Source organism: Opisthocomus hoazin, chromosome 4, assembly GCF_030867145.1.
Source record: "Opisthocomus hoazin isolate bOpiHoa1 chromosome 4, bOpiHoa1.hap1, whole genome shotgun sequence".
Taxonomy (NCBI): domain Eukaryota; kingdom Metazoa; phylum Chordata; class Aves; order Opisthocomiformes; family Opisthocomidae; genus Opisthocomus; species Opisthocomus hoazin.
Genome location: NC_134417.1, coordinates 61,950,715 through 61,977,252, shown reverse-complemented (window position 1 = coordinate 61,977,252; position 26,538 = coordinate 61,950,715). Strand labels below are relative to the sequence as shown.

The following is a 26,538-nucleotide window of genomic DNA, read 5'->3' as shown; positions in this document are numbered from 1 at the left end:
TAAAGGGGAAGGTATTTATTACAGGCTGCTGTGTTGTTGGGAATTATCATACTGGAGTCACATGCCAGTGGTGTCCATGGAACCAGTGTCTTCAAAAGGCTACAGCATTCGTACAGCAATGGCAGCTTTTGGGGGGAAGTTAAGATGTCGTTTTGTTTACTTTTGTTTTTTAAAAGAATGAATTTTCTCTTGTAAAAGAGACTACTAAACTGGTGCCAGACAGTGTAGCAGTTGCAACTGCAGTCATAATCTAAACATCAAAAATAATACACTTTGGATTCAACCCAGTACCACACAACATTATCACTCTTCTTCTGAAATAAGGGCCCAGATAATTTTATTCGGTAAGAAGGAATGACAGGATTGGAGTGATGTTTAAAAGATCCAGATATTTTTATGTCCTTGAACATTTAAGGAAGAAGTCACAACACTGAAAGTCTAAAATGAAACTATAAAGTATCCAAAAAGTGGTTTCAAGAAAAATTACAATGATGCATTTGAATCAAAAATTTCAATGCACAGCCTGGATTCAACCTCCTTTAACTTACTGGAACAGGAGAGATCCAGGCAAACCACCTTCCAGATGCATCCATTTCATTTTTGGATACTTGAGAAAGTGAAGCCAATATTTCTGCAGTCATTGTCAGAAACTGTTCTGGCTGGGGCAGATGTAAGCAGGGTGATTGCTGCCTGGCTTCTGATATAGGGGCTCATTTCTGCTCTCCTCCTACAGACAGAGCCAAACTCTTACATCTGCTCGCTTGACTTTTTTGACTCTAATAAATTCTTTTTGTTTTCCATTTTTTCTCACAATATTTTGTTGCTGCTGCTTTTTATAATTCAGGTCACTTCACAAAACCACAGCCAAGAGCAGTTGCTCTCCTGAAGCGTTAAACCCAGGAGAACTGATTGGCACCAGCTTCCAGGTAATGAGTAGCCGAGGACAGGCTGGGGAGTATCTCTTCATTCAGATCACCTACCCTCAGACTAGCTCATCCAGCCATGCCCTGAAATGCCTCCACCAGGGATGATTCTAGGTCAGCAGCTGTATATTAGTTGATATAAATCAATTAAACATCGATGATTTCCTTTTTCAAGAATAAGCGCATGATAAATTTATAAATTCCTCAGATGATCCAGCAAGCAAAGCTATGTCTACGTATGACCCGCTGTCTGGGAAATATGACATTGAAGGAAGTAGGGCTGAAAGGACTGCATTTACCTCTGCACGCACTCTCTTGAGTGTAGGAGAAAGAAAGTATCCCTGGGGCTCCCACAGGAGAATATATCGTAATGACTGGCATATAAGCCTATCAGGCTTCCCATAAAGAGAAAATGGTAACAATTTAAAAAAGGGAAAAAAAAAAGGATTTAGGCTTTTTTATTAATGACTTCAAATAATCTGCATCAGATTTACTTAAAGAATATAAAATAAGAAATTTATTTAGTATGCTAAAATTATTTTCAAAAGCTAGAAATAAATTATAGTGAAGTTTATCATTGAAAATATTATGAGTGTATTTTTATGTCATTTGCTGCATTTTTGTACAGCAGGACTCTCATATGAGGGAATAAGTTAGGTATTTTTATATATTTCTTTATGTCCTCCATTATAAAGTACTCAAATCCACTTTTGACGTGATCTGAAGTACACTAATGTCAATGTGAGTTTTCCATAGTGTTCAACGGACTCTAGATGAAGACTTTAATGCTCATGTGCTAATAATATGTGACAGGTCCTTCACTTGTTATTTCCTCTAGAGATCAAATTAAGATATTGGAATTCTGAACTTCCTTTGGAGCTGAAGAGTCAGTTATGGAGGGTATAGGTGTTACTGATATCTGATCTGTCTATATTTTAGTAAAGGGAAGGAAGTAAAGCAAACTTTGTGTGAAGTACTTCAGAGTGTCAGTTTATCTGGATTCATGGAAAACTGTGCTTATTCAAATGCACAACTCATTTGAAACTTACAGGTGTTTCACAAAACATGCATCAGAAGAAAACACCCTGAAGAAACACAAAGGAGAGAGGAGAAAGAAAGAGGAGAGAAACAAAAGAAAGAAAGAAAGAGCAAGAGTGAGAGAAAGAAAAGAATGACTGAAAGAAAAATAAAGAAAAAATTAAAATAAAAATAAAGGAGAGAGAAAAAGCCCTAACTGAAATGGACTTGAAAAACTCTTGAGCTTTTTTTTCCAGTGAAAGAACTAGCTTGTACAAGCCATTTGCAACTTTTGCAAAAATGATATCCTTTCAAAGTAGTTTAAGGATCTACTACAACAAACGGTACTGTAGGTTTTATGAACCTTTTTATGCTGTTTTTCAAGTCTAAGGTAGCTCCAGCAGGAGCTGAGAGTGCTCACCACCTCCCAGAATCAGGTCCTGAATGCCTTATTAAAATGCACTCCCTTTTCTCCACCCTCTGACTAGCACAACTTAACTGTATCGAGCAAGCATATGTATGTACGGAAAACAAAGGAAGTGGCGGGAAATGAACTATATTAAAGATGATGGGAGCATTAACAGCTGTTTCTAAATCAGCACTTATGAGCTCGTCTATTGAGCACATCTGCTTACTGGCACGAAAGCACAGTTTCTTTTCCCTTAGTCAACAAGTTGTTTAGCATCTGCATCTCCCCATCTGATGATTAGAGTGTTACTTCAGATAGGAGGAAACGATTTCACATTGCGCATCTCCTGATGTGCAAGATAAATAGTTTTCCCGTGACCAATTTGTTTTAAGGTCTACACTATAGGAATCATGGGAAAAGATTCAAAACAAGGAGGTTGACATTGCTAGTGTCTACATCACTAAAGTAACCATTGTATACTTAGGATATATATGTCCTTAGTAGGCTTAAGGGCCACATTATGGGCTCTCTTGCATCTGTATCTTTAATACAACTCCATGATATGGGTATAAACACATCATTTGGGTTCCAAATAAGTGTATTACCTAATCTTCTGATTTAATACCCCTTCTTCAGCAGAGCACTTCAGTCACATTAGGAATAATTGACTTCTACCATGCTCTGTAGAACACAGACACTTCCCTTTCCATGGGATTTTAGGATTCTGTACTTACAGAGAAAAGCTAAACAGTTACCTTCTATAATTAATGAGTTTTTCTTAATAAAGACATTCTTTTCTGGAAAATTAAAGCATAACTGAAATCAAACTACCTTAGTTGCACTGTCTGATGCCTTTCTTCTTTTAAGAAAAAAGACATTTCTCTTTGAAAAAACTCTTTTCTGAAATGAAAGATTCTTTCCTAAAATTAGGTTTTCTATTCCAGGTTTTAGTGGCATGAGTCCCAAACGAGATTAAAATTTGAGGTCTGATATCTTGGAAACCTTAAAAATTAGGAACAAGAGCACTGTGCCAGTTGAAACTGTTATTTGCTATAAGGGATGCATATTTCCAAGTATGAGTCTTTGAAGTCAGTATCCAAAATTCCATGTTTTATTATACCTAAATGATGTGTCAGGAAGACCAAATCACCAAGCCTTTTAAGTGCCCCTGGACAGCCATTGTCCATTTTCTTTTATTCTTATTATTTTTGATCTGTCAATTTACTTTCCTCTAATGCAGACAAACATATGGATAACAAAAAATGACCCTGACATTTCAAAATTTAAAAAATTGATAAGTTTACTTCTCAACTTTCTTTGGCTCTGAAAACATTCCTGTTATTTTTAGGTAGTACACTTATGCTGCCAATTTTTAAAGAAAGTCAAACTCCTGAACTTTACAGAAATCATTGGTGTTATACAGATGAAACTTACCTTTTTTGCATATATAGAGATAGTATTTTCATGACAATTTATTCGATGAACTTATAAAAGCAAATAGGAATGTAAAACCAGAAAAGTTTCCTTTCCTACTCTAGAGTATGACTAAATATAAGGGTTGGAAGAATCAAATCTGTTAGTTTTAAATATTTACGGAAATGGTAGTCAGAATTATCAGGTCACTTCATTAATTAAAGATAACATGAGATTTTAAATAGTTCAGCTGGATTTCAGTCATGCTGGATCATGGGAGAGTAAGTAGTTTTATTCAATTAAACTTATTTTCTTCCTTATATGATTTAGAGAAATTCCAATTTCTATTCCAAAAAAATCCTCTTAAAAATCTTAAATATATTTTAAGCTTAAAACAACTTTAAATAAATCTGAGTATTAAATGTCTTCTTAGTTATTATAAATTAGTACCACAATATATCAACTGGAGAAAATTAACTTTTCTTTGGAAATTAATGAGTGGTACCAGAACCTTCTGATTAAAATTGTCACCTGCTCACTGATGTAAAGCAATCTGTGCCGTGTTACGTTACAGGACTTTGCATTGAATGTGCACAAGTACTTTACAGCAGCTGTTGAGAAAAAAGGGAGGTTTTGGCAGGTGCACAAAGGACAGCTGGAGCTTTTGGCACCCAGGAAAGTGTAGGAGTGAGTTCTGGTTTTTCGTTACATAGAAGCCAGTTGAGGTTTGGGTGCTGCTTAGGTGATACACTCAGGATCCTTTCTACCTCCCACATTTAGACAGGGATGGAATAGATATTATATTTCAGAGGAGAGCAGTGATAGGAGTATTTGATTGCTGTTTCAGAAGTCTTTGAGACTCAGTTTACCTCCGTCTACTCCATCCAAAGAACTGCTAGTTTCTCTACCAGTGATCTTCAAAACTAATTTCATCATCAAACAGCTAACCCTTCCTATTCAAAACTTCTCTTAATGAGGTTTCAGGGTTAACGTACCTCAAGCAGAATGGGACACACTACTTCAGGTTCTTTCCTCCTACTAGCTTGTTGTACATAATCTAAGGGAGTATTTTTTATAAAAGTAGTCTCTCTTTTTTTTTGTCCAGGGGCAAAGAAAGGTAATCTGTGGGGCTGCTGCTAGAACTACCTCTACCTTGTTCTCCTATAATATATCTTTTTAGAGTCTGCCTTCATCTGATTTCTTTGCATATATATAGAAATCTGCAAAAGAAACACATGATGGAAAACTAATTTATGGAGAAGATCACCTTTAGCTAAACTTTGTCTTTTCTTTATATAGGCATTTACCTTCATGAATTATTCACATGTAGAGCATTTTATTTCATGAGAAAAAAAATTCTAACATGCATTATTCTGCACCCATTTTGCACAGGTCATCTAAGTGTGAAAGTGAAAAGATGGTGGTCAATCAAGACTGGCTTTTGGCTGAGTATATTGATGCTTTTTTCTGCTACCACTTGCTACATGTCAAGAAATGGGACTGGGCAGAAAGCAACCTCTGACTAGTGGCCCATGACAATCCTGCAGGGCTCTATGGCTATGGAAGCCATCTCCCTGCCCAAGTAAGAGCACCCTCATTTGTATTCACTTGAACTAGTTCCACAGTTCATGACTTCAAACCTGGAGGGATCTTTTTGCTTTCCAAAACAAGCCAGTCCCAAGTCTTTTGATGGTAAACTAGCCTCAAAATCAGCATCCAGATTTACAACTAGTAAGCCTCAAGAAGCTGCAGCAGTTTTCAGCAGGGCTTGCCTTGAGGAGATGAAACTAGTGAAATCAGACAGAGATTCTACATTTTTCAATGCACTGCATAAAAAAAGCCTCCTTTATTCTACTTGTTCATTTGTACCTCTCCAATACTATTTGTTCCTCACTTCTTCTTTCTGTTTTTTAAAGTGAGCATTAATGACAAATCTAAAAAGCTCCTATCTCTTTACACACGACAGAAAAAGCTGTGTCTTTCTCAACTTGTGTCCAGGAAAGAGTAGGTATAGAGGGAAGAAGAGCCTTACTCGCTTTGTAAAAGCAGCTGTATGAGCTGCTGATATTTCTGTCTATATCGCATATGCTGCTTGGCACACACAGAGGTTTATCCCCACCCAGAACCTCATGGGGTTTCTCTGCAGGTGTAGGGTCGGTTCACAACCAACAGCTTGAGGCACTTGGATCTTTGCACATGGAAAGGCTTGTTCAAATTCAATCAATACTGCAAAAGTAAATATGCTGTTTGAAGTTTAGCCATCTACTTTTTTTTTAAAGAATTATCGTACAGGTCAAAATTATGCACGAGTTATAATTAAGTTTGCCAGGAGCATTCTTTCCTAAGAAAGAACAAACCAAGTTAGCACAGTAACTCTTACTGCTGGTATTTATATTGCTCAAGACAAATATAAAAGTATTAGTGACTTTTATTTTATGAAGAGTGTTGCTTTAAATAAAATAAACAATCCAAAGGATTTCAAGCCACACAGGCTCATTATTATAGTGTGTATAGAGAGTGCTTAACACATGGAAGCTTGGAATGAGCAGCTGCCTTTCAGAGAAGACGTGACAGCACAATAAATCAGACAGATAGGGTCAAGCTTGTCCTACCAATCCATCGTTTGATTTTGTTTGAAAGTATATAGGGGAATAATTTCACCACCTAAACTTAGAAATCTAGCTTCCTAAAGCAGGAAACTAGTCATGCTGTGTGATGCATGGAGAGACATTTATTCTTCCAGAGGTGGTTCAGAACAATCACCTAACTGAGGAACAATGAACTCCCTGATTTCTCATCCAGGTGACCAAGTGAAGCTACTCTTACCCTATCAGTCAAGTCTGAAAAAATGCAGGGATTAACCTCCCCTGAGCTCTGTAATGCTGAAAAAGGTTTTCATGAAGTCATCATGTGATGACGAATTGAGGTAACCGGGTCTGGAGGAAAATTTCCTAATGGAAAACTTCATATATTATTTATATACCCATAACAATGCAGTGCTGCAGTGTGGGTTACAGTACTGCACCAACATTGCCCAAATGCATTTAAATAATAATGCTGCTTGCTTCTCTTGCTGGTAGAAAAAGGCATTACAAAGCTTCTTCCTTTGTCACTCATGCCGTGTTGGTACCACATACAGGGTAGCCAAACACAGATGCAAAAGCACTCTTCATTTTGACAAAATTTTGTCCTTTGTCTATGCAAAATAGGTGGCTTCAGGCCTCTTATAAATGATTGGTGGCTTCTGGGTGGGTATTGGAAATTAAGAAGAAATAAACCTTCTCATTGCCATCAGCAAAATTTAGTCCGACTAGGTGGCATTTTCTGTTTATGCTGGCAAACAGGAGCATTACATACTTGGACTGTTTATTCTGGTAACCTTAGCTAGCCTGCTGAATTGCGACATTACTCTTTTGATTAGCTCCATGCAAAAAGATCTTGAGAGGTGGAAAGATCTCCTACTCTTTCTATATTTGGCAGAACCAACTCCATAAAAATGTCCGTTTTGCCACGCCTCTGATACTCCACTGCAGCTGCTTCCTCTCCTCATCCCACAGTGAGGTATTAAAAAGTTTGCATGGAACCTTCTCCAAGTTTATCTGGATGTACAAAAAAGCCAAGAATGCACTTGTCAAGGTTACAAATATCTAGGGAGCTAAGATAGTTTTTAGTTTAACTGGCTCTTCAAAATATAATAGAGGCCTGCCAGCTGAAAATTATTAACTGCTGGCTGAGCAGAGACTGTGAGTGCACTCTATAGGAGATTGAGCAGGAATTATATGTACCTATACTGCTGGAATACTTATAATACCATAATAGAGCCATCCTACAACCAGATGTGCTTATAATGCTCTCAAAGTGCACTCTTAATATCCAGGCAATTGAGGCACTTATTTCATTTCATCCTCCTGTCTTGTAACTCAGGTTTCCTTTTTAGGGAATGATAGGATTACTTCCTTCTGATCCATATGTTGTGAGGGGTTCTTTTTCATTATTATTTTTGTGAAGTGGCCTTCCGTGAGTCATTTATGTTTGAACTGATCTTGTAAGTTGTTTCAAAAGTCAAATGAAGCCTTACTTTGATGACTGTAGAAAACTTTAATACCTTTATATAGCTTTTTAAATATGGTCAGACATATGTTTTTTTCTGCAGCTTGTTTAAATGCCAGAAAGGTAATTATGAAGTGTTAGTTGGTCAGTGCCTCTTTTAAGCTGCAGCGTATGGTTGAAATTATCACTATAGTCAAGAGGAAGGCAGAACTTTCTTAAGATAATAGGCCTCATGATTTATCTCACATCTTGGGAAATAACTGAAAGTTGTAATTTAGGATGACTCAACAATACTTTCCTCAGATTAGTTTTTGTCCTTCTGCTCTCTGAATAATATGATGTTTGTCACGTTTTAAAAACCTAGTAAAAACAGATATGCTAAACAATTCATCCCATCAGTGGTTAGGTCTGCTCTCAAACCTACTTTCTAAGCAGATATGTTAGTTCACCCGATACCCACTGCTGGTTTTTGTCATTGTATTATCTGAACCAAGTTTCAGTTCTCCGTGTGCAAATTCAATGTTTCATGAAAGATCAAGAGAGCTTCCAGCACAAACAGGTCTACAGCCTACGGTGATGAAATGGAGGTCATCACTTGTGTGTTCATTTATTTCAAACAAAGGAACTACTGCCTATCAGGTACCATTTTCTGCAATGCAGCCTTTGGGGGAAAAACAGTAAAGGAAAACTGTTTCAGAAATAGCCACACTCTAAAAATGATACCTCACTGGAGAGTGTTTTTTTGGAATTCCATCAATATATTTTAATTCAGTCATAATAATTTTAGAGATAGGACTATTTTTTTTTTAATCTGTTGTAAGATAGGTATCAAATATGATCTCCTCTGTTGGGACAGCTAGTAAAAGAAAGTAATAACAGTAGTAAGTAAACAAGTAAGTGCTGTCATCCCACTCAAGAATAATCATTCACTCTGCTACAGATGGAAAGACAGGTCCTGAATATGAGTTCAGTTTCTTAACTGGAAAAAAAAGAAATAATAGTGTCACACCAGGTTCACCTTGCTCTATTTTGGTTTAAGTCACTGAAGGACTACTGATGTAAAACAAGTATGCAAGAAGAGTCAAGCCTTTTGAAATACCGCATTCAGCTTCTGAAGACTGCCATATACCATGGAAACCCACACTCAGTCCCATGCCTATTTACAGCGTATTTCTGTCAAAGGAATATATTTGATTTTATACAGAGACATTTCTAATTGACAACGTTGGAAGTTACATCATTACTTGACTTAGTAAGATTCAGAAAATGAAAAATATGTCCAGAATTTCTTCTCAATTTTCTTTTTGTTTTTGATTAACAATACAGTTTTTATGCTATCATTTTTTTTCTCTCAGACCATTTGATTGTGGCAAGATAAAGAACTAGACTTAATCAAGCTAAAAATCTTAATGCTTTCCTTTTCTGAGCAAGGGTGGATTTAAGCAGGACGAGAGGAAAGAAGACATGAAAGCAGGCAGGAAGGAAGGAACGAAGTGAGTTATCTCTAGCAGCTCAGTTGTCATTCTGTGGTAATCTGGGGAAGCAGAAAAGAATTAGATAACATAATTGAATAGACTAATTATAATTCTATATAAATTATCACAATTATCAGCAGAATGCTTAGAACCAACATTATGTGAAAGACTGCTCCCATGACTTCAAGGAATTCTCTGCACTTGTGTAGCACAGGCTGCCTTTTCTCTTCCAGAGACAACATTCAATACTTATCTGTCCCTTTTCAGTATGTTAAATGCTTTTAGTTTAAATATTTTGTTTAGGATAGTGAACTGTCTCTTCATTTAGTTGTACTACTCAACCTGATCTTTGAAGAAAAGAATAAAGAATTTATCAGGGAGAATAGTTAAATTCCAGGCCGAATTCACCATTATTAGATATGGGAATATGTTTTCTGAATTCAGCTAAGTGATTCGCGTTAAATTGGCCAGCAGGTATTTTTAAAATTTTATTTATCATTACTCAGTTCCACACAGACTCTACATTTGTCACTGAGACATGAATTCATTCCTCCTCCCCATAGCTGTCAAAATCATGTCTGGGAGTTAATCTAATATTGTCTCAGCTTACCTTAGTCACTGGAAATGAAAAAGGTAAAATTTTATCAATTGTTTGATACAAAATGGTGTGCTTTACAAATACAACAAACATATTTAAGTAACTGAAAATGACCCCAGTGGAATCTGGCAATGTGTTCAAGTCAAACAAGACAATCTGGAAGGGACAGCCATTCTCTAGAAGCCTTCAAAGAAAAAAACTGTTTCATTTGCTTGTGTGAGTAAATGTCTGTTCATATGTATAGAAAAGGTTGGATTTTCACTGAGATATCTACTTATAGTGTGTCAATGAAACTCAGGAAAATTGCAAAACTCTCATATCTAGAGGTCACAAATCCTGGTGCTATTTTGATACCTTCCCTTTAATATATCGTCATCTTAGTGATTTTATCTATAGCAGTCTCTCAATCTAATACTGATTCCTGAAGCAAGGATGATTGACTATCAGTAGGCTAAAAGCTTTCAATTTTAATGATAAAACTGTATGTAATATTTAATCAGATTTGGTGTACTTGAGCCCAGTATTCTAAATGTCTTTACTAAAACACATTTTCAAATGTGTATGTTGATGTAAATATTATTTGAAATGTGACTTTACTACCTATTTAGTGTGTTGAGATGAGATCCTGAAAAACTTCAGTACATGCTTAACATTAATATTTCCATCAGAAATCAGTGTGACAACATGCATGATGAAACTAAAGCACATGCAGAAGTGTTTCCTGGCCCAGGGTTTGGTGAGCAGGAAACCAGTTAACAGTGATAAGAAATTCCACCGTCTCCTCAGCTTTCACAGCACAGAATAAGATAAAGCGGTTAAAAATGCCTGTATTCCAGTTTTGCTGGTGTTCCCATTCTTGCTGCCATCTGGAAACAGGATGTTCAGAAACTCTGGACAAATGCATTATTAAATATATGCAGTTGCATATATTTAATAGACTAAAACAAGATGCTCATATTTGTTTCATGCAGGCAAATCAACTGCTTGTACATGCAATATGTGGGACCACTTCTTCAGCCACATCAGTGTGAACAGATTAGAAAAGATGTGCACCAGTTTAACAGATATATTACTTGTGCTTTTATCTTCCATCTCTGCCTACTAGATGAAACTAATCTGTAGCTGGTACATAAAAAAATATAAATGACTTGCATAGCAGAGAGGTAATAGTTGTATGTCATTTTGCTATAAACATTTAATCTGATATATCAATATATCTATTAGTAACATAAACAAGACCTCTACTGTGAGGAGCTGATAACCACTGGTAAATATTGAGCAAGCATTTAAAGTTCATTAGTTTGCATCAGTACCTGTCTTTCAGTGAGGTCAAGGTTTACTGCTATTTCATATCGCCTCAGCCTGGTCAAATAGTTATGATGAGCAAATTCTGCTTCTAGCTCTCTGATTTGCTCCTTGGTGAAAGCTGTCCTTTCCTTCCTGGGTTTACTGTTGACCTCTGACTTGTAGTTTCCTTCTTGGGAATCTGAAAAAGAGAAGATGAAAATATGGAAGCAATGACAAGTGTACAGCGAGATAAGAAACAAGCCCAAAGATAACAGCATGCTTAAATCACATTCTTCAAACTTTCTTCTCTCAGAAACACACCCTTGCTTTCATACCTATGGATTCTTCACTGTAAGTCAGGAAAGCAGCAGTAATTCTGACAGACGTGAGCTGCTGCTTCCATTCACAGGCATCAAATATTAGCTTAAAACCTCTCAATGTTTCATTTCTTAGTAGTTCTCTGTAGAATTTCTGCAAAGCTTCAACTTCTTCCCACGTCTGGCAACTCTCAGTGCATCCAACCAGTACAGGATGTGTATCATTTGATTAGTGTCTTAATGAGTAATACTCCAAGAATCTCTCTCTCTCTCGTATCATTTCACTAATACCTTAAGCCAGAGATCTATTTTAAAGAATACACTTTAAGATTTAGTCCAGTTAGACTTTCAGGGAAAGATAACAGAGAAAGCATATGAAATTCAACGCACATCAAAAAGAAATTGGTGAGCACGTCCTGTGTGATAATGGGATCTCCTCCTACTCATGCCACAGTGCAGGTAGGGAGATTATGCTACAGCTGGTGTCAGCATAGGAAATTTGCTACCACTATAGCTCATTACCTGGGGAATACTTTGGCCACAACCAGAGACCTTTGCTGAAAGTTTTGTTACCACCCTCCTGATTCCTTTTACTCTCAGAAACAGGTACAGGTCCTAAGCCAAACTACTGAACTCAGTGACAGTCATTCTGTTGCTGTCAGTGAAGTCTGTTTAAATAAATGAAAGAGACCAAACTGTACAAAAAAGAAAAAAAAAAAAAGAAAACAGAGAGAGTGGAAAGAAAAAAACTAAAAAAAAAAGGACCAGACATTTATAAGTTTGGGTATGTTACAACACCTATAAATCCAAAATTAGCAGGACATCAGTAGGAGTATCATTAGTCAAATTCTGGCCTCATGAACCATCTTAAAAATGTCACAGATAAATTCACACTTCAGCTGCTGATTTAAATAGAAACCTGCATCAACATCCAAATGAACAGGCCCACAAGCAATCACTCCCTGGGACTCTGTGTCAGATGAATCATCGACATGCCTGAGACTGTCCAACTGGCCAGTGAGTCTGGTTTCAAAACTACAGTCAACTGTCTACAATTTACAGAGGTACAAAAATGTTTTCACTTTTTGTCAGTTACTCTGTTCCTTGGAAGGGAACTTTTTTTTTTTTTAAATGAGAACTGTTGATGCTTGACTCAATGCTATAGTCATTAATTTAAAATGTTTTAAAGCTAATGCCTTCAAATCACCAAACCTCTTAACTTTTGCTGACATGACACACAGAACTCTGCTCCAAATGTGCAGTGTACTGCTGGTTGTATGACTGAGGGTATCCACAAAAGTTGTTGAGTGGGTGTGAGATCTGTTCAGCCACAATTGGATTAGGGATTTTCTAGGATAGGACCCCATTAAATGGCACACCCATTCACTACAGTGTGGGGCCAAGGTCCGTTTTCCAAACTCAACATAGAAAACTGGACAGATAAAAACCACCTTAAACCTAGAAGTTCATTTCTTCCTTCATACTAGTTGGCAAACTAGAGTCACTATAACTTGTCTCTGCTGTTGCAGGAACATGCACATTTCTTTTCTTCCTTGAAATTTCCTCATCTGCCACCTTTTTATAAGGTCCAAATACTATGTAGATGACCTGAACTTAAATACTTGAACACCTATATCAGCATTCCAATGAATCACCGAAGAGAGACACCTAAATCATTTTTCTTAGCGTTCGGACTTAGCATTCTTATACCACCAGACATGTTTCATATATATTTTGAAAGCAGGTTGGTGTGCATACTCCTTATCTGCAGTATGACACAGAAATTTTTTTCATGCAAGTCATTGCTAAAGTCCTCTTAACTTTCTTGGCAAACCTGTGCCTGTGTGAGGCCATGAGCCAAGAAGTCTTCCTATGTCAGTACTTGCTGTAAGAAAGATCCATGGCTTACTGGTTTCCAAACTAAAGGTTGCAAATTTAAATAAAATCAATGCACCAGCAGGTGACATTAATACCATATTGAAAATCAAATACTAGAAATAAAGACATAAGTCTGGAAATGCAACAGAAAGTGGGGTCAAAGGTGTAAACTCTCAGTAGCTGCTACTTTCGTGAATGGTCAAAGGGGAAAACTTCAGGAGTATCCATCCAAACATCTCTCAGGAGGATACTGATCTCTGTAAGTAACTGAGACTTATAACACAAGCAATTTTTTTCTGCAAGCAGATGAAAACAGAATTACTGTACAGCCAGGAAAACCATAAGGAACCAAGTCATCATTTGGGTTTGTACTCGTGGTTCTGAGTTCCCAATTTACAAATGCTGTTAGCATCTAAATGCCAGGTTCCTGGGATACTGATGTAAGGAAAAGGAAATGTAATTACATGAGTAGCATTTGTCCTTCATCTTTGCCAGCACAGAGGATTCAGCACTGCTGGCAATGTTAGCCCACACAGATCCTGTGTGAATACAAGCATGCTTGGACAACTGGTTCTTTAGACATTTCCTGCCATTGCTGGATAGTACCTTCGAATCAATGTTGTAAGTGCCTGGCAGCCACAGTTTTTTCAGCAGCATGATTTTGTCAGCAGACTGACACAGTGGAAAAGATACCAAGTTTTATTTGTTTGCTGGGATTGTCACTGAATGCATTTGTAATAGTCAAGATACTCTGAAAAAACCCCGAATGATATATTCAAATATTGATGAAAGCAAAAGATGGAGAGGTACGCAGAAACCTAAGACAGGCACATAGAAAGCTGACTCCCTCTTGGTACTGAGATTCACACAACAGAACAACTGTAATCCTAGGAAATCTGTTTCAGCAAAGATCTGGCCAGAAAGGCAGTGGTATTCTGCTTAATGCATTTGAAATACTGAAAATACATCTAAAAAGAGACTTAGATGGATGCCAGTTAGGTGAACATCAGTTATGAACTCTTGCTGTTATCTGACTTTCTCTGCTGCAGTGTTGCTGCGGTTTGTGTACAGATTGCCTTTTATTTACCAATTACATCATGCTACTTAGAATAATAATTTTTAGAAATGCTACCTCCACAAATTTTGGTTGTTTTAATTTCCAAAGCGGTAAATCTAGGTTTTCTGATTGCTTCTTTTTAACAGTCTCTATAGAGCCAGGATCAGGAGCACCCATCTCTTGCTGACCTTCAGGTCTCTGTTTGTATCACCTAACTAGCTTCTCTTTGGTGGAAAATGGGTGGGAGACTTGGAAGAGATTTTTGGCAGAACTCATGTCAGCCTACATCTGTTTTGCAGCTGTTGCAACTAAGACAAGAAAAAAGTCTCAAGAACCTTAGTTTTCTTCTACTAGCTACATCTTATACCAAATGGTAGGTATAGAGGCAGAGAAAAAAGCCTAGGGGGATCTAGGCTACACTCCTTGCTGCTCAAAAGGCACACATAAAATATATACAGATGGTACAAACCACTTGGTGAAAAATACAGCAATGTATATTGTCTGTCTTCTGCATTCTCCCAGATGAATTCTGGCACACTCTCAGAAGATAAAGCCTACATGAAGGTATAAGTACCACATCAGTCCCTCTTTGCAAACCTTTGTTCCTTGGATGTCAAGTAACATAGGCAGTTAAACACTGCTTTGAGGGATGCAGGTCATACCTCTTCTCAGAACTGTTTTTATCAGTTTTCAAAAATTCCAGGCAGCATCTTTAATATCTCCTGTTAGACAAAAATGCTTGCTGGTAACCAATGTAGAAGGTACCATTTGGAAAGACATTCCAAGTTATAAATGACTGTTCTACAGATTTTTTGGAGGCTTTGTTTTTTCCCGAGTTTAATAATAGCTTTTTTTTTTTTTTTAACCAAAAAAATCATTACTAATCACACTATTCCTCACCCTCAAAAGTTACTTCTACGTTAAGGAAAGGATTGCTGTTAATCCCAACATTTTTATTGTCCTGCCAGAGTTCACGTTTCCTTCTCTCTACATCAAGAGATGAAGCATACCAAGCAAATACAGAATCTAACTCCTATGTGTAGGAGTGGTCCTATGTAGTGGTCATTTTGATATTTTTTCTTTTGGTGCATGCCTAGGAAAAAAGGACTGCTTGCAGAATAGGGAAAAGAGACTGACCAGAAGATCTGTGGCACAAAGATCTGCTGCTGATTGGCTAGGGTCAGAATCACAGGCAAATGTGCAAGAAGCAACTGCTATTTGTTTTTTTTCAACTAGTTCAAGAGTTGATGTGTTTTCATTTCTCAGACAGAAATGAACTTTCAGATTATACCTGCAATGTAAGATCTCAGACAAGAATTTAAAAAAATAAGTCAGATTGGCACTGTCTATTAGCAGTTGCAGATGGTTTTCAGATCCTGAGAGTGAGCAGTGACAATAACCACTAATAATTTGTGACAAAAAGGCCGTCGGGATTTCACCCCAAGAACTGTTATTCAACTTCCAGGTTTTCAACTTTGACTCACATCTTTCAACACTTATTCTCAGAAAGCCCCTACCATGCACAATGTATTTCTAAACATATTTCATTATAAATTTATAGTGAAGTTGGATAAATTAAATGTATTTAATTGCATACCTTCCTATAAATGATGTTCGGGTGTTTGCAGAGAACAACTACTACCTGGATACTTTAAAATGAAGCAATCTATACAAAATAATCAATAAGAAAACCTTGTTACTTTACCAGTTTAATGTTGTGTGAAAGAACATTTCTTTCAAACTTAATTCCTCTACATTTTTTTACATCACTAACATGTAAACAAAAGCTTTAGAGCTTCTAAATATCAACAGAACACAGCAACGATATGTGATTCAAAGCAAAATGCCTTTTGCTTTTTTCCTTCAAGATATTGGCAATGTGAATTTAGGGAAAAATACTTCAGTATCAGGGCAATAATCTAGCAAAAATATCATTAATCTGAAATACACATATGAAGAAAATAAGCAACTTTGTGCTATTACAGTTGCAAAGGGATATTATGAAGGAGAGGACAACTTTGTTTTTTAATGGTCAGAAGTACATACTGGTATACAGCTGAATTGGCTAATCTAACTGTTTCTAATACTTTACAGTTAATTATATTTTGTGACAAAATAAAGTGGTACACTGAGACACACGCAAGGAGCTGGCATAAAGGTCTCCATATGGTTCCTATTGATTTGCCAGCAACTGCACGTGAGAACAAGAGTCACCCCAAAATAGTCACTTTCAAACATTTTTGACATTTGATATACTATGCAGTTTTCCATGACATTTCTTTCTATTTTAATTTCAAAGTTGCTCAGAATTCATATGTAAACTTATCCTGTGTCCAACTGCCCATTGCTTTCCAGGATCCTAATTTAAATCCTTACTCCTTACTTTTGAGTATAATCTTTGTACCAAAAAAATTAGGTAAATCCAGGGCTACACAAAGCTGCATAGCTATGCTTATTTTGATGCACCTACTCTTATTTGTACCATTTGAGACTATGCAACCAAATGCTGCAGACTTAATTAATCTTTTTTTGTTTCATAATTTTTCTTCTCTGTAAAGTAATTTAAATAATATTCTTAGAAGATTTTTCTCAGTTAAAAGTACGGTTCCAAATCACTGAACATGTTCAATCTGAGTACCTCTTCTGAGAATGTCATTAAAAGTATTTCTGGAGCTGCAATTCACTAAATGTATTTAGAGAATCCTTTATGAAAATTGGAACAAACAGCATCGTCATTTTCATAACTCACAACTCTGCATGTGCAGATAGGCAAAGCTACACAGTAGCACAAGCACAATGTCAAAATTATGTGAATCCTTCTCTTCATTCTAATGAAAGCAAACATTTGTTTGCTTATTGAGTTAATGCTTTTTAATGCAGTCTGTGACAATTTACAATTTAAAAAAGCCTCATATCCACTCCCAAAAAAACCATGAACCAGCACAGAAAAACCTGTGGGTATTCTGAAAAACATTATGTACCATCCTAAACCGTTACCTCCTAGTTGTTGCTGCCAACTTTTTTTGTTATTAATGCCTCCTAAAAGTACAAGCCTAGGAATTATACTGAAGTATTAGAAACACTGATTCGTAACACTGTGATAGCTAATGCTCCAGATTCTTGAAGATACCTAGGCTGGAAAATATGTGTTTCTGCCAGGTCATCTGATTGATCTAACTATATAGCACATGCATGCAACTTCTTTTTCCAACTGTGCAAATATGGAAGACAACATATGAATTCCCTCATATGAAGAATTACGTTGTTTAGTAGATCTTTATGTGGAAGGCATTACTCTCAGTCCCAAATGTTGTATAATTACAGCTTATGTTAGTAAGGGAGATCTGAAAGACACTTTAAGAAACACCTGAAAATTTGTCTAGGAAGTCAACACAGGGTTTCCCTTAAAGAAACCTCACAGGCTGCACTTTAATAGGACTTTATCCAGTGGGACTTCCAATTCCCATTTGGAATTCTGGAGGTACATCTCTTATCTGCAGCATCGGACAGCATACATGTGGTGATTGTTTGCCTATTTCCGAAACCATTTTTATAATTTGCTTTCATGCAGAAGAGTTTCATTAAATGAAGGTGAGAGCTGCCAGCACCATCTCCCCACAGATTAGCAATCAGTCCTCCTGAGTTAGCCTACAAAGAAATTTTCCATGCACAAGCCTCTTAGAACAAAGACATCCAAGTAAAGAAAACGGTAGTTGAGATAGGAGCTTATACAATCTTCCTTTTCTTGAGTCTCATCTCCTAGACATCTCCCACAGAGGCTCTGTCCTACCCGAAGGAAGCGGAACAGAAATGAAGAGCAACCAAACCCACCCCAAACACTGCGCGTGCCTCAGTCATCATTGTCAATCTGATGAAAGCCCTTCCCTGGACAGCAACTGTATCAGAACTCCAAGGAGGCATTAAAATACTCCTTTTGGCCCTACAGTATTGCACAAAAATACTTAGGAAAACAGATTTTTCGTGCAAAGATAGTACATGAAAAATCTAAAGCACTAGAAACTGTACAGAAGTGGCTGCTTAAGAAGAGAAAAGAGTATATGACACATAGAACTTATTTAGATAATCCCCTCTCAACAAGTCTTATCTCCATAAAATGCTGGGCTGTAGTCTTCATTTTAGCTTTGTGAAGAAGGGAGACTCTTGTCCTGCCAAAAATACTAGAGCAGCCAACATAGGCAGTGTTCTGGTATTCAGATTTAACAAAAGGCCATATTTAATTCCTATCTGAAAAACAAAAATCTAAATTATTTTAATGATAAAGAATGCACTCTGGATGTTTTAATCCTTTTGGCCAGTGAGCTTTTTGAGGAGGTGCTTTCTCACAAGTATATGTAAAGCTGTCTCTTTGTCACAGTTAAAATATAGTTCTGATTGCTCCACTTTATATGGCATAAAATACTAAATATTTAGCTTAAGACAAAAACAGAACCAGCAAAACCAGAAATGAGGCTAAGGAATGGAAAAATATGTTGCAGTGACTTGCTGCTAAGAAATATATAGAGAAATTATACCAGTATGTATTCTGCATGAGCTATCTAGAATTTAAATATCATGAAAATAGTTTGTTTTTTCTCTGTAAAGCCAGACTGCCACTGTTAATATTAGGGATCCAAAGTACAGTGGACATGGGAACATATCTAAAGCAACACATTTTACGTACCTTGTTTCTAAATTAACTTTCTTATATAAATGGCCATTAGTTTTACATGTTTTCAAATTTACGTTCAAAGTCCCTTGCATTGAAAGAATCACTACATTCCACTGCAAGACTAGCGATGTCTTCTTCCCAAATGGCAGTCAGCTCTTGCTAATAATTCTGTTGCTTAGAATTTTCAGACCTTCTGGATGTTATTCTCAGGATCCATGAGTAAAACACTATTAATGAGGTGTTACAAACTTGGTTACTCCACATAAATATCTCAATTATTTAATTTTCAGATATCACTACAATAAATCTTCCTTGTGAATTTCCAAACATCCTTCTAATAACCAATTGTTGTGGTTTATTCATATGCAAACAGACTTCAGTTTTTTTACACCTAGTCACTATAGTCACCTTGTCCAAAGTTTGCTGAAATCAAAGTGTAATTTCCAGACTTCATCGAGTGTATAGCCTTATGCTTTCTTCCTTAGCTGACGTGCTATATACAGACAGTGCCATTGCCCGCACTCCTCACACACGTCATTACACTAAAAAAAAGTAAAAGCCAGAATCTATAGCAATTGTTGTAGATCTTGGAACAGACCACATCATTGTGTCACAATACATGCCTTCACCAGGGCAAACGGCCTAGAAATGAGTGTGCCATTTGGGCCAGTTTCTAAGGATAAACTAAGTTCTTCCTCAGATTACAGTGGGCAAGCTGGGGCAAGCTCAAGAATTTCAGTGGAATCGCTTCTCAGTCACAACGGTGTCAGAGCCAATTTTGATCCCATTAAAAGACCCAGCTTTCTGTATGATCATGAAAGTCTTGAGTTGATTAAAGAAAAGTATTTTCTTAGGCTCCTATGTATATATTTTCTCAAAATATACATGCAGAACTTACAGGGAAAATCTTGCTGACTTCTAAGTTTGCTTTTTAAAAAAACTTTATTGCAAGTGCATGAGCTCCTGTCTGAACAAAAAAACAAATAGTTTGCACATAAGCCAAAGAACCAAGGCTTTTAGTTTTCCATACTTAGCAATAAAAGTTGAAACACTTACAGAAGTTTAATACAGTTGGAGTTTCTTTAGGGCTCCATATTGCCTTACTCACCCATCTTTCCAAAGCAGGTCTTCAGGATACAGTTACACAAAGGAAAATATAAATGGGTACCAACAATTCCACTTTAACTCTTTCTAAGAATTATTTTGCTGCTACAGGAAACAGGAAGCCATTTCACAGTGGTATTTTTCAGTATAATTCTTCCATGTGTGTTACACTGACAAATTTTTTTTTTCCATTCATCATGGAACAGATTTATTTGGAACTCCTTAATGATGTAGTGAAAATTTTATATATGTTGAACATGTGACAGAAAAAAACAGTGTCTGGAGCAAATCTAACATCCAATATTTCTGCTTAATCCTGTGTTAGTGTGCCCTTTCTCCCTTCTTTTTTTTTCTTTTCCAATCAGTCTGCCTCAAATGTTTTTACTCTTTCTAAAACCTGTCCTTTTGGAACAATCGTAACTGGCCTCTGCAGTGTATGTAGCACCTTGCAGAACTCCAGGATCACAAATCACCTTCCATTTCACAGTCTTGATGAGTGTCGCAGTCCTCACAAGCAATTTCACATGGTCGTTCTCTGCCTAGGTGGCTGCCCCTGTTGGACGTGGCTCAGCTAGTACGGCGTTACAGCTTTCAGCGTGAGGCAGAGATGTAAGCCCTGTCTGGGTCTTTAAGAAATATCATAGATTTCTGTACAAATGCGTATGCCTGCATATGTTTTAGTGATGTTTTGTAAATCTTATTATCCCTCAGAAAGCATTAAAATGAAGCCAACAGGCCCAGCTGTGCTCATAACATACCTTAGTAGATATCCAGACTTTTTTTAAGAACAGAAAAACACACACACTCTCCTACCAAACAAGGTTGCTGTTCTGGGTGTATTCTACTATTTCATTCACAGTTTACTTTACAACATTGTGCTGAAGTATAACACTAACTATAAAAATGGAAAAACAGTGGAAAGTAGTTTCCCACATGAAATTAAATTGAATTACCTGTCTTTCAGGGGAAACCAAAATAAAAAGGGTTATAAAATAAATTTTTTCAGATATTTAAACTATTTATACCATTGGCTTTCAGACCAGCCATGAAAGTTTCATTTTTCACCTAAAACTATTACTATCTGTTAATACTAGATAGGAAACCTCCTAAAGACTGCTTTAGAAGTCCTGACTATCAGCTGTTTTTGACTTACAAGTTCTCCTACTTAGCAGCATGCCTCATTTTCCTTTCTTTGTGTTTTCTCAAATGATTATCGTAAATGGCAGAATCCATTAAAAACACCCAGAGGATCTGTCATGTTTGAAGCTAACACAATTTCCTTTTTTGAACTATAGTACAGTTGTTAAGGGATGGAAAAATGCTCACATAATTAAACAGAAAACCCAAAATAGTTCTCTAAAGAGTATATTTGATAAAGGAAATAAATCTGTAAAAGAAATAAAATCTAACTAAAATGCAGGTTTAAGTTTTCTGCTAAGTCTATTTTACTATTAATTTTACAGTCTCAGAAAGCTTTTTGATAAATAATTTTTCTTGATTGCTAACAATGAAACTTGTTGTACAGTTAAATTTGTGACTCATAATGAAAAGCTTTGGCAGGCTGCAGTAAAAAAAAAAAAAACACCTTCAACTTTGATGTAAGCAAAAAGCCGCAACACAACTGTTTGGAGTACTTCCTATTGTTTTAAGATTACAGTGCAAGAAAATATTTACTATATATCTAAGAGGGGAGGTCACTTCAACTACAGGTTCATGTACAGCTTTTGAGACAGCAGACTTTTATACCGTACTTGTACTGTCTGCTTTTATATGTATGATATACAGACACTATAGTTAAATTAAAAGGTCTAAGCCTCTTTTAAATGTCTAAAATGGACAGCTACTTCCAAAGGAGCTGATACTCCTTACACAGTCTGAATTTTTAGTTTGGGAGGAGAAAGTACAGTAATAACGGCCTGATTTTGCTAACATGTCAGTGTATACATAAAGTTTGGGTCTCAAGTGAGCACTTGAGAACAGATATATTTAGAGAAAAAGAAAAAAAGAAAAGAATCCCCCAAAACCCATAAACATCCAATGATTAAACCACAAGTCTGCAGTATGCTAGTCAAATCAGAAGGTCAGTTTGTCCCCAGCTTTGTTTCCAAATGCTTTTCAGTAATGGAAAGTCTTTCTGTGATCACTGTACTAATACAAAAGTAGAAACTTTTATTTTCCCAAATAAGAGAGGCCATTTGGCACACAAATGTTAAATAATATGGCCTGACTCTTCCATCATTCACCTCACACAACTTGCTGCATGTAAGCTGGAGAAGAAAGGCCTTCCTGGTAATGTGCTGGTGAAATAGTCTGACAGTGCATGTCAAAGCATAGTAAATCCTATATATGTTTTACAATCCCAGACAGTATTTGTTCTTCTCTTTTAAAGAAAGCTCATTTAAAATACCTACCTCTACTGGGATAAGAAAATTAATAAACATTCATTACAATTGAAGATACAGTTGGGTAAGTATAACTTTTTTCTCCATGCTAAAAGTTGTAGCACCGAAAACAAATACAAAGGTTCTTTAATTCTTCTGAAAAAAACCCCACATAAGTCCACACATTGTCTGTTGTGATTGGTTGTCACCTCCAGTAATGGCTGGCAGGCTGGAGGCAAAACATCATCCCCACTTTTGACTCTGAAAGTGTTGAACTCCGTCTTTCTAAGAAATGAAAATTGCTGGTTTATTTCTTTGCTCTTCTTCCCATCCATATAATCTAGGGTTGGATGCTCTGCAGTAAGAGTAGACGCAATACTTGAGATTATCAGATCACGGAAATGGGGGAAAAAAAGAGCAATAAAATTATTAGCACACCTACTGAGAACACAGGAGTGTATTCTAAAAAGCAGAGACTTCAAACAATGAAATCCCGGCATATATATCAGTAATCAGCAATTACAGCGCTGTACTTCATGCAACAAGAATGAACACTGCATTTGAGAGTGCTAATGGGGTGAGGAGGGAGAGGTAGAAAAAACCTCCTCTGAACCTCAAAAAATATCTCCTGAACTCTGGTCTGGCAGCTCGGAAAAAGAGCACGTAGCAGCTCTGAAATGGCACAAATTCAAGAGGTATATTAAGAAGTGGAATAAAGGTCTGCAGCTTTCCAACAAAATGAGTTATAGCAGTTAGACACAAGCTCTGCAGCCTTACTCTTTTCAATATAAAACTTTATTCCATCTAATTTTGAACTGCTTGGTCACTACGCTTCCGCACAATTAAGTAAGGTCATTGGACATTACACTGTTTTTATCAAGGGTATCTTACTTTAAAATTGCACAGCTTTGAAAAACCTTAAAGCCAATAAAGGAGCTTTTCCAGTCTTTTTTACCCATCGATAGCCACCCCAAATATGGGGCCTCTCACGTTCCTGCTTGAGGCAACGGGAAAGCCTACGAACGAGGGACAGTTTGCTTAGCATTAACCATCCCTGCAATATACTGACTGATAGATTTTGTTGATGTAAAACAAAACCTGAACCATCCAATCTCAGCTGTCTGCTGTATGACAAAGTGTCAAGATGCAGATGTAAAGTATTGAACAACTTCATTCCTTCTCTTACCCGCTCTTCTGCTGAGAGCTCCTTAGCAACACAGCACTTTTAGGATTCATCTGCTTGCTGCCTGGTTATTTAAAATGTCCAGCTAGCATGACTTGCATCTCCCTTCCTTTCTGCGGTCCCTAGTGACTTCAGTCAGCAGAGCAAACGTCACTGGGGCTTGGAGTTACTGTCGATGCTGGACTGAGCATGCTCTGGTACAGCATAGCCCTATAAAAATGGTACTTGTTGAATAACTGCACTGGGTTGTTTTACATTGTTGCAATGTTTTCCAGAGGATTTATAGGCCTCTGGGGCACTGAAAACATGGAGCAATATCTTCTTTTGCAGATGTAAACATGGGTTTGAGTAAATAGATAATTTATGCTGGTGTTAGAGCATTTGGTGGATGTTTCTTGTCATAAACATGCTTTCTCCATCTTTCAAAACAAAACCAAAAACCGGATATTGACTTTCTCTAGCATCCAAAACCCCAGCTTGCTTCTTAAGCAAAATTGGACTCAGTTCATTTCACAAATCTGAGACAAAATTCAAAAGGAAAGGAGGTTAAAATGTTGGTCTGTTAGGGTTATGACTATGCTGAACTCATATAAAAGATAAAAGAGCATAACATGCTGATATATCTGATGTTTTTATGCAAGACTGCCTTGTTTCCACTAAACAACGAAAAGACAGCTACTGTTTAACTGAAGAAACTGATGGAAAATCCTCATTACTATATAAACAGTGGTTTAGGCATAAAAAGTGTTTAGTTTATGCATCTGTGCATTTAGCTGAACACTAAGCTTTTTCTAAACACAATTTGGTGCCTTCCTACTCCCATATATTTTCACTTTCTTTTTGAAAGCAGGAAATCTGTGTCTTCTCATGCCTCAAAATGTAAACCAAAAAAAAATTAATGATTTTTGTATTGTGTGTTGTACCTAACTCACCAGAGAATCCCGGTACATTGCTCCTACAGTTGTAGTTTCCCTTTAAAGTCTGTATTTTGTTTTGTTTTGTTTTTTACTGTCTTTCCAAGGGAGTCTTTGGTCTACCATCACCATAAAAGACCTCATGGGTTACATCATCTACTTATTCTGTTTTGGTATTTAGGCTGCTTTCTTATTTGGTGTTCTGTCATCCAGCTGCTTATCCAGAACTAAAGCTGAAGAAAAAAAATCTTATGCAATTACAACAGAATGTTCTCGTTTTACTTCCTAGTTTTTAAGTCACACCAATAAAAATGTATACATAAACCATTTTTTTCAATTATGGCTGCCATTCCTGGTTCCACAGATTTCACCTCTTTCCAGCTGATCTAGTCTCTATTAAAATCTCAGTATCAATCCCTTTCTCTCTTCATTCACTTTCATGATATCAGCCCTTCAAGCCCTTGACATAATAAAAGTTGTCTTGGCAGTAACTGCCATGCAAATTAATCTTCGCTTTTGTGGACAAACTGAGAAGATGTTGGTAAGACGAGGCTGAGAACAGCAAACATTCCTTCTTGGATTGCATCAGTGGTGACCAGATAAGAAGTTCAGGTTAACCACCCTCCTTCAACATATTAATGAGCATTAATTCACCCGTATATTAACACACAAGTCAAACACGATTGTTTCATGGATGGTGCCCTCTTTGTAAATAGGACCTACCCCCAAAAGCTACTGAATAGACCCACGCTTGCTTTTGTGTATCTTAATACATCAAAAATGCCTTTGAATCAGTTAAGAACTAATTCTGATTTGCTTTTATTTGATTTGCTTTAACTTGCTCTGAGAGATAATAGGAGCCTATTTCAGAGGGTTTGCTACTACTTGAAATTATTAATCATTAATTCTCAAAGAAGGGACACTATCAGGACACTAATGCATGACCCTACTAAGACTTAAAGGGAAATAAACAAACCTACACATTTTTATAATAAAATTTGGAAAAGACTACAATTCAATCAAAGACTGAAGAATATCTGCCTCAGCTAGGAAGGCCAGTTCCCTAGCTAGGAGGACATTTGTTTGATTCAAAAACTGTAGAAAGAGCCCAGAAGCAATTTCTTTGAATGAAGACATGTATGCACAAATAGAATGAGACAGAGAAACTTCCAGATACATTATTCTTTAGTATTAGTGTATCAGCGTTGCTTAAAGGGCCTCGTCATAGTACTGGACACTTCATGCTAACAAATTAAAGTCCATGCTCCCAAGAGCTGACAATGCATTTGTGGTATGCTGCACCTCACTTCATCGTGGCGGTAACAAACAAGGGAAAACGTTGATCACTGCATCCCAGCTGGGTGGAGAGGAAAGACTGAGGGAAAACATCACACTTGTGATGTCCTTCAACTTAGTCTCCCAGTTCATCTAACTGATAACAACAGTTCCTGTCTTGAACGAGACTTTGATCCTTATTCGAGTTAGGTGTGGCAATAACTGGCCAAATCTGCACAGTTACATATTGTTTTGCATACAAATAGTATCACACGAAATTCACATTTTAAATAACAGACCTGGAGGAAGAGAAGGGCAAGGAGGAGTCAGATTGTGTATGATCTAGACAAAGGTGTGCAGACAGGGCACAGGATAATGTTCAGGTCACATCTCGCTGAGGTACAACTGCAGACAGCAACACAGTCTGTTCCTCTGAGTCCTAATGGTCTTAAGTGGTGCAATTCTGAAATTCCATACAGTATGCTTATGACAAAAAAACCTATAATTTATCTCAAAGGTTGCGGGAAATTAAAGAATCATAGGAAAAGGTCAAAATATGCACTGTCCTCAGACTTGTTCAGCAAAAGG

At 36.9% G+C, this 26,538-nt stretch overlaps 1 protein-coding gene across 1 annotated transcript in view; it reads right to left on the bottom strand.

The window, feature by feature from the left end:
• Positions 1 to 26,538, bottom strand: part of MEOX2 (mesenchyme homeobox 2) — a 54,599-nt gene that overhangs the window by 3,041 nt on the left and 25,020 nt on the right. The window contains exon 2 of the mRNA XM_075417465.1: positions 11,199 to 11,371. Within this exon, the coding sequence (XP_075273580.1) occupies positions 11,199 to 11,371 (173 nt within the window). The remainder of the gene's footprint in view (positions 1 to 11,198; positions 11,372 to 26,538) is intronic.